This window comes from Mauremys reevesii, linkage group 12 (assembly GCF_016161935.1).
Source record: "Mauremys reevesii isolate NIE-2019 linkage group 12, ASM1616193v1, whole genome shotgun sequence".
NCBI lineage: Eukaryota > Metazoa > Chordata > Testudines > Geoemydidae > Mauremys > Mauremys reevesii.
The window spans coordinates 3,743,445-3,757,829 of NC_052634.1; the positions used below are offsets into that span (position 1 = coordinate 3,743,445).

At 46.3% G+C, this 14,385-nt stretch overlaps 1 protein-coding gene across 1 annotated transcript; it reads right to left on the reverse strand.

Moving 5' to 3' along the window:
* Nucleotides 1-1,298: 1,298 nt before the first annotated feature.
* On the reverse strand, nucleotides 1,299-6,926 carry LOC120375564 (nicotinamide N-methyltransferase-like). The gene is made up of 3 exons (XM_039496260.1): nucleotides 6,708-6,926; nucleotides 4,286-4,493; nucleotides 1,299-2,651 (listed from the first exon to the last, which is right to left on the reverse strand). Exons 1-3 carry the CDS (start codon nucleotides 6,865-6,867, stop codon nucleotides 2,225-2,227), a joined length of 795 nt encoding a protein of 264 aa, XP_039352194.1. The 5' UTR covers nucleotides 6,868-6,926; the 3' UTR covers nucleotides 1,299-2,224.
* Between the last annotated feature and the right edge of the window lie 7,459 nt (nucleotides 6,927-14,385).

Below are 14,385 nucleotides of genomic sequence, written 5' to 3' on the forward strand. Positions count from 1 at the left end.
GAGTGTAGCTGAGCTGTGACAGACTGTGACCTCCTTAGGTTTCATAAACTAAGCAGGGTGAGACCTGCACTGTCCTGGGATGAGAGCCCTGTAAAGACAATGAGAGGCTGCAGGGAGTCACCTGCCTCCCGGTCAGATGAAGCTTGGAGCCTGGATTAGGCAGTGATTTTGAACCCAGATGATCTGCTTTCTGTTGATCCTCACCTTGGACATCCCCAGACCAGTGCTCTTTGCTATGCCCTGAAACGCTTTCCACATCCACTCAAATCGAAGTCTCTCCCTCATGGCATTGCAGAGCACTACTGCTCAGCCACCCCCTTGCTATGTAGCTTGTCTAAGTTCACCTGTTGCCACCAATGGAAATAGCCAACCGGTTCCATTCAAGGCTTGGCTGCCTACTTTCTGTTGGAATCCCAGTTCCAAATAATGAATTTTGGGGTTCTCTGGCCATGCTGAAATATTTTTTTAAAACACTTGTTTGGGTTGATCTGAAAAAAATATATTTTGCTGAATTTTTGGTGAATCAAAAAGTAAAAGAAAATTCATTTTGGGTCAAATGGAATATTTAGTTCAACAGGAAACTGTTTTCTCTAGATTTTGAGTTTTGTTTTTATATTTCTGTATTTCTATAGTAAATTGAAGGACATTTTGAAATGAAAAGTCATTAAAACTTTTCATTCTGAAAGTATTCCAGGGTTGGAATAAGTCAAAACAGCAGATACTTTGTTTTTTTCGGTCAAAATAGTTCAGTGAAACCAACACAAATTTGTGACATTTTTGATATCACCAAATCTGTGTTTTTCACCAAAAACAATTTTGGCCAATTTTTTTTGCCTGGCTCTAGCTGTGAACTCCATCACTTGAGACATTTAAACCTGGACAGGACACAGTTTGGGAAACTGTACTCTAGAGAGCAGCCTGGGATTGGCAGAGGGGGCTGGAGGAATGGGATAGTTGCTGCTTGTATTGTGACACTTCCTTCGGGAACCCTTACCACTGCCTGCCCTCAGTGTGAGGAAGTCTTGTCTGTGCCCGCAACGTGAAACCACTAGCCTCTGGCAGCACAAGCACTGCCTTCCTGCCCCTCGTAGGCCTCGCTTTCTTGGTACAGATTATCAGTAGGCACATACCTTCCCCCTGAGTTCTCAGAATGGCCTCTGGCACGCCCAGCACGTGTTCTACTGAACAGTCACAGAACTCTCAGAGCTGCTACTCCCTAAAGGAAAAACACATGCCAGCTTGCAAGATTCAACTGAGGATCACCACTCAGCTCAGCACACTTCAATATATACATACAGTGAAAACAGGAATAAGTTTATTATCAAAGCAGAGATACAAGGACAGCAAGTGAGGATATTGCAAAGCAGTGGTTACATACAAAACAAAATCATAACGTGCTTTCTGGAGCCGACACTTACCTAACAAGGCATTCAAATATTTCCTACGAGATAGCTTACCCCACATCCCTTTCTCAGCATTTTCAACCAGTTTAGCTGAGATCACTTCTCATCAAATCAATCCTGCTGGCAGTCCTCACAGAGTAAAGGAATAACTGGAGGTTCATCTGGACCCCAGATATAGTTTCAAAAGCAAGATAATAACCCCTGCTGGCTTATTTTTTCCTGAAGCCCCTGCAATCAATTAATTAGAATTTTGCTCAGACTGTAAATGGGTGTCCTTTGGGAACCACACAATGCTCAGTTTGCACATGATGAGCCAGAGTGACATACGCATCTCTGTCTTGCCTGACAGAGGTATGTGGATCACCTGGTGGCCTGCCTTAACTCACAGTCCGAGGGAACATAAGTTTTAGTATATATCCATAACAATTCACGTTTTCCATACATACATCTTGCAATGATTATGATGATCAGTGTGACACAGGCTTTCGTTAGAGACCTTACATGACCCCTTTTGATGAACCCAGGAGATCCCTCTACACCTATGTACTCCGGGGCCATCTGCCGCTTGGTGTCAAGGGGTCCTTGGGTCACGTCCCATCTCTCAATTCTATATTCTTTGATTTATGCAGATGCCAATGCAAAATTACATGCGGGTTTGGCTTTGAGAAGCCCCCACCCCAGCTCCCCTGTGCTCCCTGCCCCCTACAACTCCCTGCCCCTCACACAGCCAAAATACTAGTTTGCCCCCGGTGCTTTTTCCCTAAGGCCAGCCCTGACCTTTCCCTTGCACCGAGGATCTTTCCTGCTCATTTTCAGCAGGACTAAGCAGGCTGCTTGCACGCAACCAGACTCATCACAGCCTCAATATCGGCAAATGTGATTTCGGAACGTTTTGGGGTCACCTCAACACACTGTATGTCATACCCGGCCTCTCTCACCGCTTCCTCCACCGACTCCTGCTCCAGGTAGAGGCAGGAGAACCTGCGCTGGGCTACCACGTAGTAGGTTCCTTTAAGGAATATCAGCATCACCAAATGGCCTCCTGGCTTTAACAGAGAACTGATGTTCTTCAGTGCTGCACGATAACTGTTCAGGTCTTTGCACGCAGCTTCCAAGCACAGTGTGGAGAGCAGGCAGTCAGCCTGGGGCAGAGACACAGGGGCCAAGATGTTGGATTTGGACACATCGCATTTCAGAACCTGCTTGACTTTCTTTCTCAAGTTATCTTCCTTCTCAGCCCACTTTTCCCTGCAAGAAATGTTATATTGTGTACTATTGCATGATTTTCAGTCTGTCCATCAGATCTCAGCAAGGGGATGTTCAATGGACTCAAAAGGCAGCACATTTAAAACTAATAAGAGGAGACACTTTTTTCACACAGCACACAACTAACCAGTGGAGCTCATTGTCACAAGACACCGCTGAGGCCAAGAATTAGACAAAAGGATCTGATATATACACGGATAATAGCCAGTTACATTACAGTAGGGATAACCAAGACCTGAAGGGCTATAAACCCTCCTGCTTCAGGGCATAAATGAACCCCTGACTAGCTGGAGTTAGGAGGAAACTTTCCCTGGGTGTTAGGCATTTCACAATTGGCAAACTGCAGAGCAATGCAGCAGTAGCAAGAAAGGATATTGGTGTGACTCTCCATTCCTACTGATCCAGGAGCATGCGGAGCTTTGGACAGCTCAGCATTTTCTCTTTGCATCAATACCTTCTGCGCGTCTGATCTATGGAGGGAAGGAGGAGGCTCCAGTGTTTAGTATGCTAACCCAGAACCCTGTAGACCTGCAATCAGTTCTGTGCTCTGCCACAGATCCTTCTGTGTGGCTTTGAATAAGTCACAGTCGCTCTGTGTCTCAGTTCCCTCTCTGGATAATGGGGGTAATGTCACAAGGGTGTTAAGAGTCAATGCATGAATAAAAATAGAGAGTCTCTCAGACACTATGGCGATGGGAGCTGTACGAGTTCCCAGATAAATAGAGTCTCATGCCTCTAATCTGCAGCCCTTCTTCCCCCAACCGCCCATCATTCCAGTCCTGGGCTGCATCCTTCAACAGCTCTGCCTGATCAGCCCCCCTGCTGTTCCAGTCCTGGGCTCTCCCCACCCCTCCAGCTTTGCCAATGCACCTCTATCCAGACCTGCATTCCCTGACCCTTGCTATGCCAGTCCTGCTCCCCCTACACACACATCCATGGCTCTGCTGATGCCCCTCAGCCCTAACCTACTGCTTGCTCTTCCAGCCTGGCACCTCTCCTGAACTGAGACTGCCACTGGTGTGGATTTCAATTAAAATCAAGTAGCTAAAACTATTCACTGCCCTCTGAAAAGATAAGGGCTGATGTACTTGGAAATATTTATGTGAAACATGTATATGCTGCTTCGCTTCAGGTAATGTATTATTATTTATTATTTGTATTACTACAGCGCAGGGGCTGCTGGAACAATTTGTATAGTGTGGGTGCTGACAGCCATTAAACTAAACTGTAAACCCTGTATGTGATGGAAGCCCGGAGGTTCTGCAGCGCCCCCAGCACCACTAGTTCTAGCAACTATGTGGCTATGGCTTGTGGGTACTATGGTAATTAAGATAATATCATAATAATTATAACTAATAGTAATGGTGACACATGACCTATAGGGTTCAGCTGGCAGCTTTCAGACATGGCAGCTGGATCCATGAGCAAGTGCTTCCAGTAGATTCCCAATTCTCGAGCCTCCCTGCATCTGTCACATGTCAGCCTGTGGGGTGTCCTAGTCAGTTTGTCGTTGTGTTTTTACATCATACTCTAGTAAGAGGTCCCCTCTCCTGCAGGGGTTCATTTCAGTGACAAGACATCCCTGGATCATCAGTAGCCAGGTCCCCTTCCCTTACCTGTCTCCTTCTAGCTCACACATGTATTTCACCACTGGAGTCCAGTCGAACGCTCCTGGCTCATTCTTCAGCCATTTCTCCAGTTCCTGGCGGTTCCAGTCTGTGTAGTCCGAAGCGATGATCTCCTGAAAGTTCTCGCAGGCGGAGAGGAGCTGATAAATGGTGGGGCCACTGCCGATGTCAATCAGGGTGTCGCCTTTCACCCCACCTGGTTTGGAACGTCAGGGAACGCAGTTACATTGGCGCATTGCATGACCCATATGTCAGAGAAGTTGTACTCACTGCTGATTGGGGTTGGGTGGGGGGGGGTGTTTGGTTTTTTTTAATTGCTTCTTTGAGGCCTCCTGTGAATGGTATGTAGGATGGAACACTCCTCCAGCAACAGCCTCATCGCCTAACGAGGTGTGTCCTGGTTAGGGCCTTTGCCTAGGACTAATGAAATCTGCCACAGACTCGCTGTGTGACTTTGGTGCGTCACTTAATCTCCATGAGCCTCAGTCCTTCATGTGTTAAGTGGGAATAACATCCCTGCCTTTGTACATCTTGTCTATTTAGATTATAAACTCTCTGCCGAGGCTGAAGTTGGCTCCTTTATTCCAATTCCTTGTGTGTAGTACTTAGCCCCCCCCCATTTTCCCAGTTGTTGTATTTACAATTATTTAATTTAAAAATATATCAATGTAAATTTTTTTTTTTTTTTTATCATCAATGTGTGTGTATGAATGTGAAAAAAAAAAAAAATGACCGATAACTTAATTATTTATTAATTGAATGACCAAATAAGTGGATTGGTAGTGTGACATGAGGCAGAGTATTACGCAGTAGCAAAACTTCAGGTCAGCCAGCGGCGTGCCTCAGTTCCTTCGGAATAGTCTAACAGTGACAGGGATGTGTCACTTGGGGTGACCCAAGCCTAATTTTGTCATGTTCAGCTCGTCAAAACCCAGCTCCTTACTTCGTTAGTAATCGAATAATCCGATCATTATCTTTTACATTTTGATCAGTTCAATCGCATTGATCAATATATTTTTTAATCATTTTGGCCTTTGAATAAGGGTCTCGGAACCATGAATAAGGAACCAAGAATAAGGACTTCAGTCTCAGAGCTCTCTAGGCTAAGGATTTCTTATGTGCTTGTACAGCGCTGAGCACAAACAGGGTCCCGATCTCTCTACTATCGCAATAATCATTCTATAGATGCTCATTACCGTAGCTGTTCTGAGACCATGATCCTGAACATGCTTTAAAAATGTTGCTAGATTAGCTTAAACAACTAGAAAACCAGAGTAGGGAACGAGCAGTGGGAAGGGTAACCCAGAATAGCCTAGTTATAAACAGCTATAAGATGCTGTGGAGAAGTTGTCCAGGGTTTGTAGTAGCATCAGTAACCCCTAGTCCATTTCCAGGTTTAGAATCCAGCTGTTACATTTCATAACATATAGCAGGAAAGAAATCAGATTTAAAAAAAATCCTGCCTCTTCATAAATTAATTCCTGTGATATTAAAGGGCTTAACTGCTTGTGCAACAGTGAGGACCATTCCAGATTGCAACATTGATCATAGTAGGATGTAGGGAACCAGGTCACCTGCTCCTTTTACTAGTTGCAATTGCCAGTCCATCCGAGTCAGTGATTTTAATTCTCATGAAAGTCTGGGGTTGATGACTGTGGGTACCCCATCCTGACTCTGCCATTCCAGCCTTGGGCCTCACCCTCAATTCTGCCACTGCATCTCATTCTTGAGCCGCAGCTTCCACTCGCTCTTCCCCTCCTGGGCTCTACGCACACAGCTCTGCTAATGCAGCTCAATCCTATATCACAATACACTTGTTATTCTAATCCCGAGCTTCACTATACACACCTCTGCAACTGCAGACGGTCTTCAATCCTGACTCACAATCCCTACTTTTCTCTAGTCTAGGTCTCCTCCAGCCACAGCTCTGATAATAGCCCTCAATCCTGACCCACAGCACCTCCCATTATTCCAGCCCTCGACCTCTCCAGAATTGAGATTGCCACTGACGTATGGATTTTAAAGGGGAAAATCAAGTAGCTAAAACTACCTGCAACACTTAGAAAACAAAGGGGCTGACATACTCTGAAACACTTTCAGTAGCTTAGTGTATGTAGCTCCAGAGATTAGTGTGTGTAACGTACAAAACCCCACATCATGCTGAACCATCATGGCCTCTACAGCTGCTAATTACAATTAGAAACGCTTCCAAAATTATTTATGTGCATGCCCCAGACATGCCATGAGTATGAAGACAAGATTCCTGTCCCAAAAGCCTTACTGCCCTTATAGAGCCTTGTTGTCTCCCGTCACAGACAGCATTATTAAACGAGCATGAGATCACAGGGCAAGGGAAAAGCTGAGAACGTCTCAGCCCTAGAGCACTATGCCCACAGGACACTGTACTGACCTGAAGTGAATATCTTAAGCAGGCTTCTCAGGTTTAATTCCAGAAATTCATTCCCTGGGCAATGACTGGAACCGAAGGAATAGTAGGTCTTCAAATACACTGCAGGGTCAAAATCTTTCTGGTAAGCGTCTCCCGCTGTGAAACTAGCTGGAGATTCCATCTTGCACAAACAACTTCTGCTCTGTGTTTGTTCCCAGTGGAGACTGATAGCTCTTCCTCTTGATACTTCAACTCCTCCTTGTACTTGCAAATTTCACTTTCACTTCAGACTAAGACTTTTTTCAGGCTGAAAGAACCCACAGGTTCTGCAAGATTTTCTCAGTCTGTAGAATCGAAAGAAGCAGCAGCAGAAAAGAATATACGGGGAAGAAAGTGTCTGAGGTAGGGTGACCATATTTTCCCAAAGGGAAAATGGGACACCGGCTGGGGCTGGCCCGAGGCTCCCCTGTATGGGGCCAGCCTGAAGCCCCTTGCCACCCACCTGCGTTGGGCTGGCCCAGCCCCAGCTGCTCTCCTGAGCCTTCCCTCCCTTCCTCTCAGGGTTGGTGTTGCCACTCTCCCACTTCCACCCGCACGTTCCTCCATGTACCACAAGGGGTTGCCCCCCACTTTTTTTGGCCAAACTGGGCATTTGTCCCATTTGCTGTTCCCAGCTGATGATCAGTTGGCAAGAACAAATGGGACAAATGCCAAAAAAAAAAAATGGGGACGGTTGAGACAGGGCTTAAAAAAGGGACTGTCCCAGTCAAAATGGGACATATGTCACCCTAGTCTGAGGCTATGTCTACACTAGCCATAGGAGGATGACCTGGTCCTGAGCTCCGATGATCTGGTCTGGTTGGATCTGGTCTGGACCGGAGCTCAGTCAAATGCTCCCAGCTCATTCTGCAGCCATTTCTGCATCTCCTGGGGGTTCTGGTCCATCTAAGTCTGTGGCAATGATCTCCTGGAAGGTTTTGCTGGTATATGGTGGGGCTGGTGCAGATATCAGTCAGGGTCTCCCCTTTAATATCGTCTGATTTGGAATAAACAATCCCAACTTCTCGGGACACACAGCAGCAGGGGATGGACAATAAAGTTGGATGGATAGAGGCTGAGTTTAGCAAGCTTAAGGATTTCTCCACTACATTTCTTAAGGGTTTCAAGAAGGTCATTTCCCATGAGAGGTAAAATGCAACGAAGGACCCTGTATGCAGCATTTCCCTCACACAGGGATGTCTGTAAAATGCTTTGAGATCAGCATGTGAAAGGTCTATTGTGACAATGATCAACAGATACAACAGTCTGAATACCTGTGATGTAACAGGCTAAAAACTGAGGTTGTCACTTAGGCTTGCTTGAGCCCCATTCAAATGAGAACTTCAGGGTCTGGCCCAGTGAAGTAGGAAGAGTCACCTTACATGCCCTGCTGCTGGTCATGGATAGGCAGCCCTGGATGGCAGTGCCCAGTAGCTGTACACAGATGGTGCACTGCCCAGAAACAGGGTGTGACTGTGGCTCACCTTCCATCCAACATTGCACATAGAAGTACCTGGGTCCAAGGGGAGGGAAGACATAAAGCAGCAGTGTTGCATCATCTTATCATATTAATTGTGAGTTTCGCAGTATTTTGGCATTTTTCTTCGCAGCTGGAACTTTAAGTACCTTCCAGGTGGCCACAAGCCCTGGAGCATGAACAGCCCGGGACAAACACCCGCTGTGAGTGGCACCATGGAAACTACGTGACGGGCAACTCCTGGCTTGATGGCCCATGCTGGCTTCTTTAATATCACCGACTCATGCGTGCAATTCTGGGATTAGGGCTGGATGGAGGATTGCATGGGATGAGGAGCTGATCACACCTCTAGAGAGACTGTAATCTAGGCACTGGGTGAGATGGGACAATTTACGCTGCCCTGATTTGTGCAGTGAGCTCCATCTCCCATGCTCTCCCTGACCCCTGCAGCCTTTGCCCTGAAGAACCCTGCACATGTGCTCACCATTTCTCTCCCCTTTACCCTGTCATGCTGCCATGGCCCGGTACTGTTCCATCTCCTCCAGTGTTGCTTCTTGGACTCTGAGGAGCCCCATTTTTATGCCCCCCTCCTGCTCCCCCATTGACTTTGGATGGCCCACCTGACTCGTGGGCACGGTCCAGTGCTGTCACTGCACAAACTGGAGTTGTTGGTCATTTCTCTGGAGGACAATGTTACACTCAATGCAGCTGTGTTGACAGGGTCTGTTAACAAGAACCACTGACCCATCCCGTTCTACCACCAGGGGTGAAAGGTAACTAAGAAAATCTCCTTTGATAAAAGATAAATCCTGGTCCATAATAATGTTTCAGTTAAAATATCTCCAGCTGTAATGCAGCATTGGTGTAGACAATGCAGAGCACAACACAGCAGAGATTCACCCCCTAAGAATAGCTAATAGTCTGCTAGTTAGGGCAATCAGTGTGGGGGTGGGAGAAGTTCTCGTCACTGCTCTAAATAAGGCAGAGCAGAACCTGTTTTTTCCAGGCTACTTGCAAAGTAGCTCCGGCTACTTGCTAGTCTGGGCTGGGTCTTTCACTCCTTCTACTTATTTGAGAAAAACTGGAAAAGTCTCAGGTCCCTCACAATGCAGAACAGGAACATTTCTGAAATGTCGTATGTTTGGCCATGACAGGAAAGCATTTCTCACCCATCTCTGTTCGCTATCTCCTGCCTACCTCTGGTAGCTTAACGGGGGGATAAACTTATCTGGACATTACATCTTACACAATGGATCTGTGCCCTGCCCTCTGATCCTTCTGGATACCGGTAGCCCTTCCTGTTGACACTTTAACCCCTTATTGCACATGCAAATTGCATTCTTCATGTAACCATCAGGGGGTTTCATTCTTCACACCGAGATAGATTCTTGTAGAACTCACAGGAAGCAGAAAAGACTCCCAAGGAGGCATGATGCCTGCCCCAAGCAGTTCACAGTCTAGTGCAGATGGCATAGAAAGGCACAAAGCTAAACACGTGACATGGGTATGAGCTCCAAAATTTGTGGTAAGAAAGGAGTAGCTCAACCCATTATCAAATGTAGCTATTTGTGGAATTTGAATGTAGAATCAGCTCAGGGGCAGAACCTCTGTTCTTAAAGGTCTGCGGTGGTTAGGCCTGTAGATGTGTTTTGATCCTCTTTCTAAACCTCATCCATCAATAATTCCAAATCCAGCACTGATTGGGCCCAGTGCTGCACCACTGAAGCCAATAGGAGTTTTGCCACTGACTACTGGGAGCAGGCTCCAGTCCATTAGCAGTGAGAAGGACTTTATATGATTCATTATGTAATTATCATTAATTGCACAGCTGAAGCATGAGACTAGGCAAAACATGGCAAGAGCAGGGAGAGGATGAAGCACGGTAGGGTGCAGCTGCACTGGATGAAGCACAGTGGGGTTGGAGGCCAGGGAGACATTATGGCAGCTCTGAATGGGAATGGACAGAGGTGAGGGCAGCTTTAGTGGCACAACAAGGGGTTCAAGCTAGTGCATCCTGAACAAATAGGTTCTCCAAGGTGCTTGGAGGTCATCAAAGCTCTATAGCGCACATTGATTTTCAGGTCTACCAGCATCTACAGCTAATCTATTCTGCCTCTCTACTTGCCTTGGGCTGATGTATTTTCTCTTTAATCTTCTTTGCCCTTCCCTTTGGAAGCAACTAGGTAAGAGATCCCCTCATGCTCTACCAAACTAGCTGTATGGCATATGGGAGTCACCTCAAACTTCAAAATATCATAACCGGCCTCCTTCACTGCTTCCTCCAGAAACTCCTTCTCCAGAAAGAGGCAGGGAAACTTGTGTTGGCCAACCATATAGTAATTACACTTCATTGTGGTCACCATCAGCAAATGACCCCCTGGCTTTAACAGGGAGCTGACATTCTTCAGGGCAGCTCGGTAGGTACTCAGGTCTTTGCAAGTTTCTGCTAAACAATGGCATATGAGGAGGCAGTCAGCAGCGGGCAGAGAGGCAAAGGTCACAGGGTTGAATTTGGTGACATCACATTCCAGAACCTGCTTGACCGTTCTTTGTAATTTCTCTTCCTTCTCAGCCCACATTTTCCTGGAAAGATAAATATAACACTGAAGATAAATGTGCTACTGTTGTGCCAAAGAACCCTTCATATCTCGGACCAGTGCACACAGTCAATATATCTGCAATCGGCTCAGTGGATGAGAGTTACATAGTCACACGAAATCTCTGCTGGGTGGAATTCACCTGCTTAAAGCCAGATTTTCAGAAGAGCTCAGCTGCCATTTAGCCAGAGTTGGTCCCACTTTATATGAAGCTCCCATTTATAATGCTTTCATAAGGGTTAATAAATGACACCGGCATCTCACAGACACAAATACTATGCGTCATAAATGTTTGGTTATCAACAAGTCTGTAGAAAATGGTGCGAATCGTGCACCATTTGTTCACCCTTTATAGCCCATTATATAAAGTGTGGCCAATAATCTAAGGAGCTCAGCACCCCGTGTGCTCAGCTGTTTGGAACATCTGGCACTTACCGGCCCATTTTGAAGGCTAAAATGGGAGTGAAGGGGGGTCTAATCCTGAAGTGTTTGCCACTCTGCCGGGGGTGGTGGGAATTACCCTTGTAGGAGTAAACCTTCCTCTTGCAAGCGTTGCAAGTTCAAGCCCTGAGTCTGCTGAATTGATAGGAATCCCTTGCTGGATAGGAAACACCTGTTTAAATCCATGGGATTTTTCTAGATTAAATTTCTTCTTGGGTACGACTATTTGTATGTCAGTAAAGAAAACTACAGTGACAACTTTTTGAAGAGTGACAGGAAATCTCAAAAAAACTCACATGTACTGTAGATGGAAAAGCCCTATTAGATCAGTCTAGTCCATGGGCTACTGTGAGATTGTCACCCTGTCTGCTCTGTCTAGTCCCGTTTTAAATGACTTTGATGGTGCCAGTTAGTTGGAGACTGTTGCACATTCTGAGATCTTATTAAGGCATTCTGGAGATCTGTCCGGGTTATAGCCATTAAAGGCCAGCACTACCTTCCACTGTAGGTAGACTTTGCTTGTCTTGGAACTCAGTCACAATCAGGGTTGAGCAGAACCCAAGGCAAAATCCTAGCAGACAGTCAGTCACTTGGCCTGCTTATACCAGGGACTTGCATAGATGCAGCTACCATTGTGATGAAATCTCCAAGGCCTTAGTTTCATCTCATTGCTTCAGTGGGGAAATAAGCTTATGAGGATTACAGTATCAATCCTTGCTGAGGCTACAGCCTTTGACGGACCCTATGGAAGTGTTGACCGTGCAGCATTTGGCCACAACAAGCATTCACACAGGCATGGACATGTATTATCACTCCTAGATCAAGCTGCAATAACAATGCCTGCAGCCAAGCAATGTTCCCAGCATAGGAAGGGGAAGATTCCCCCCCAGAGAGGGGAGTGTGCTGACTATGGGTCAGCACAGGAGCACAGTAGGTTGCCAGCACACAAATCACAATGGAGAGATGCAGGAGCAGCTCAGCAGTGAAAGGCAGGACAGAGCCAAAGTACTTCCTTAGATTCCATCACAAAGATGTTCCTCAGGCTTTACTCACTCATCAATAGCTGCACCAGTGCAAACCCCTAGTTTAGGCAGGGGCTCGCTGCATTGTTCACAAGTTGTTTCCTCCTGCTTGGAACCCACTCTTCTCTTGGGGAGAGGGGAGGAGAGGAGGTCTTAAAAACCTGGGTTCTGTCTACTCTGCATGGTATGTTTCATGGGCACTTTCATGGAGGCAGGGATCTGCCTCAGTATCCTTGGCTAACATTTCCAATTCCCTTCACTATTGTGCAGAGTTCTGACTACTATGCTCCACTCCAGAGGAGGCTGCATTTTGTTGGTGAAATGGGGAACCCCGTTTTTTAAGTTGTGAACACACTCACAGAGTGTCATCTGCCTGGAATTCAGGTCCGTAGCACTTACAGCTTGTTTAGAAATTTGGGATGAAAGGGGCTATGGAAATTTAAACTAGATGTTACTATATAATATATGAATATAGCAGCCATTAGCTGATGTCTGTGACATTAAATCTTTCAGCCAGCCAAGCCCCTGGAAAGAGGGGTCTGCAGAACTTCCAAGCACAGCTAATCTCCACCATCCCTTCCCTATTCCCCTCGTTCAATGTCAGAAAACTCCACCTCGCCCTGTCCTGGAGAACAAATCCCACAAGGGAATTTCTTGAGTTCAGAAGCCCACAGCACTTCCTAGAGCCTTGGGAAAATGAATCAGGAGTCTTGCCAAAGCCAGGGGGCTGTAGGGTTGTCCCCAATGCCTATGTACCTCGTGCAGTGGTTGCTCTGTTATATTCCTCTGAGCACTGCTTTAGCTGCAACCCGTTTTGCCCCCTCGTCTGTGAGCAGAAGGCATGTCAGAGTAAGACAATGCTTACTTGTGTGTGCTTTTATTCAAAGAGTTGGGATCAAAAATCACATGCCCTGAAATCCATATCAGAGTGTGATCGGAGGGCAGCCAACCAGTGCGGTGTTAGGTCATGTAGTAAATTCTCTGCGGGCTTGAGGAAGTGTAGGGGGCAGGCAGGTGTGGTGCCGTGTTTGTAGGATTTGTTGTTGCTTTCCAAAAGACAATGGGACTTGTCAGCCTCGTTTGGACATGTGCCATAATGCAGTACCAGTTCTGCTGAGGCTGACACCGCAAGCGCTGTGAATGATTCGACACATGTCAGAGTTGGGCATGCTCTTTCTCCCTAGCGAGGCCAGTGGGAGTCCGTGGGTCAGCTGGGAGGAAGAGCAGTTTGACTCTCATTGCCTCCCTAATATAAACATACATTCGTCTCAGCAGCACAATGAACACAACAGCCAGGCTGACCTCCACAGGTGCAAAACTACACACCTGCCAGCCTGAGGGTGAGCCACTTTGCTGTCACATGCAGTCAGCGGGAGCCCCCATAAAGTACAGTTACAATCTCTTGACATCTCATGGTAGCATCTGCATCTTAATGTTGCGCTGCTACAATTCAATATAATCATGTACTGGAGCAAGACACGATGTTCTTGTCTTGACTGCCTTTCTCTTCCTGCTGTTAAGTGGTTGAGGAACTCTTCTGTTCCTCCTCAGGGGCATAGGGAATAGCAGAGGGAATTGAAGGAGGAGGTGGGATGATGACTGAGTGGCTGGGGAGTAGCAGTTTTATGGGTAGGGCACTAGACAGGGACTCAGGAGATCTGTATTCGGCATCTGCTTTGCCACAGATTTTCTGGTCAAGTCACTTCATCTCTCTCCACCTCAGCTTCCCCTCTGTAAAAGGAGAACAATAATATTTCCTTTCTTCCCCGCTGGTTGCAAAGTGCCTGCCCCCAAAAGAAAAAGAAATGCTCAAGCCACAGGTCATGATGGGTGGTGTAAACCAGAAAAAAAAACCTATAGAAAAAGCCCCTGTAGATAACTTGCTGTTAGGTCTGTGAGGAGGACGGAAATTCCATTTTGCAAAGGGGTTTTGTGGTGTTGACAATGGTGTTGACATTTGGCTTTCATTCCAACTTTGAAATTCTCCACAAAAGAAAATTCTTGGCTTTTTCAATGTATATTACAATCTATCTTATAATACAAAACAACAAAAAATATTGAAATGGAAGCTAAAAATATTTTGTTCTGCAAATGTTGAAATGGGACAACTTCCCCCTCCCTCC

Bases quoted from the DNA above. Each gene is read 5' to 3' on its own strand.
- LOC120375564 (XM_039496260.1), bottom strand. From the start codon at position 6,867: ATGGAATCTCCAGCTAGTTTCACAGCGGGAGACGCTTACCAGAAAGAT. The intron at 4,494-6,707 runs GTCAGTACAGTG...GTTCCAAACCAG, and splicing joins GCTTAAGATATTCACTTCAG to GTGGGGTGAAAGGCGACACC. The intron at 2,652-4,285 runs GTAAGGGAAGGG...CATTTCTTGCAG, and splicing joins TGTGAGCTAGAAGGAGACAG to GGAAAAGTGGGCTGAGAAGG.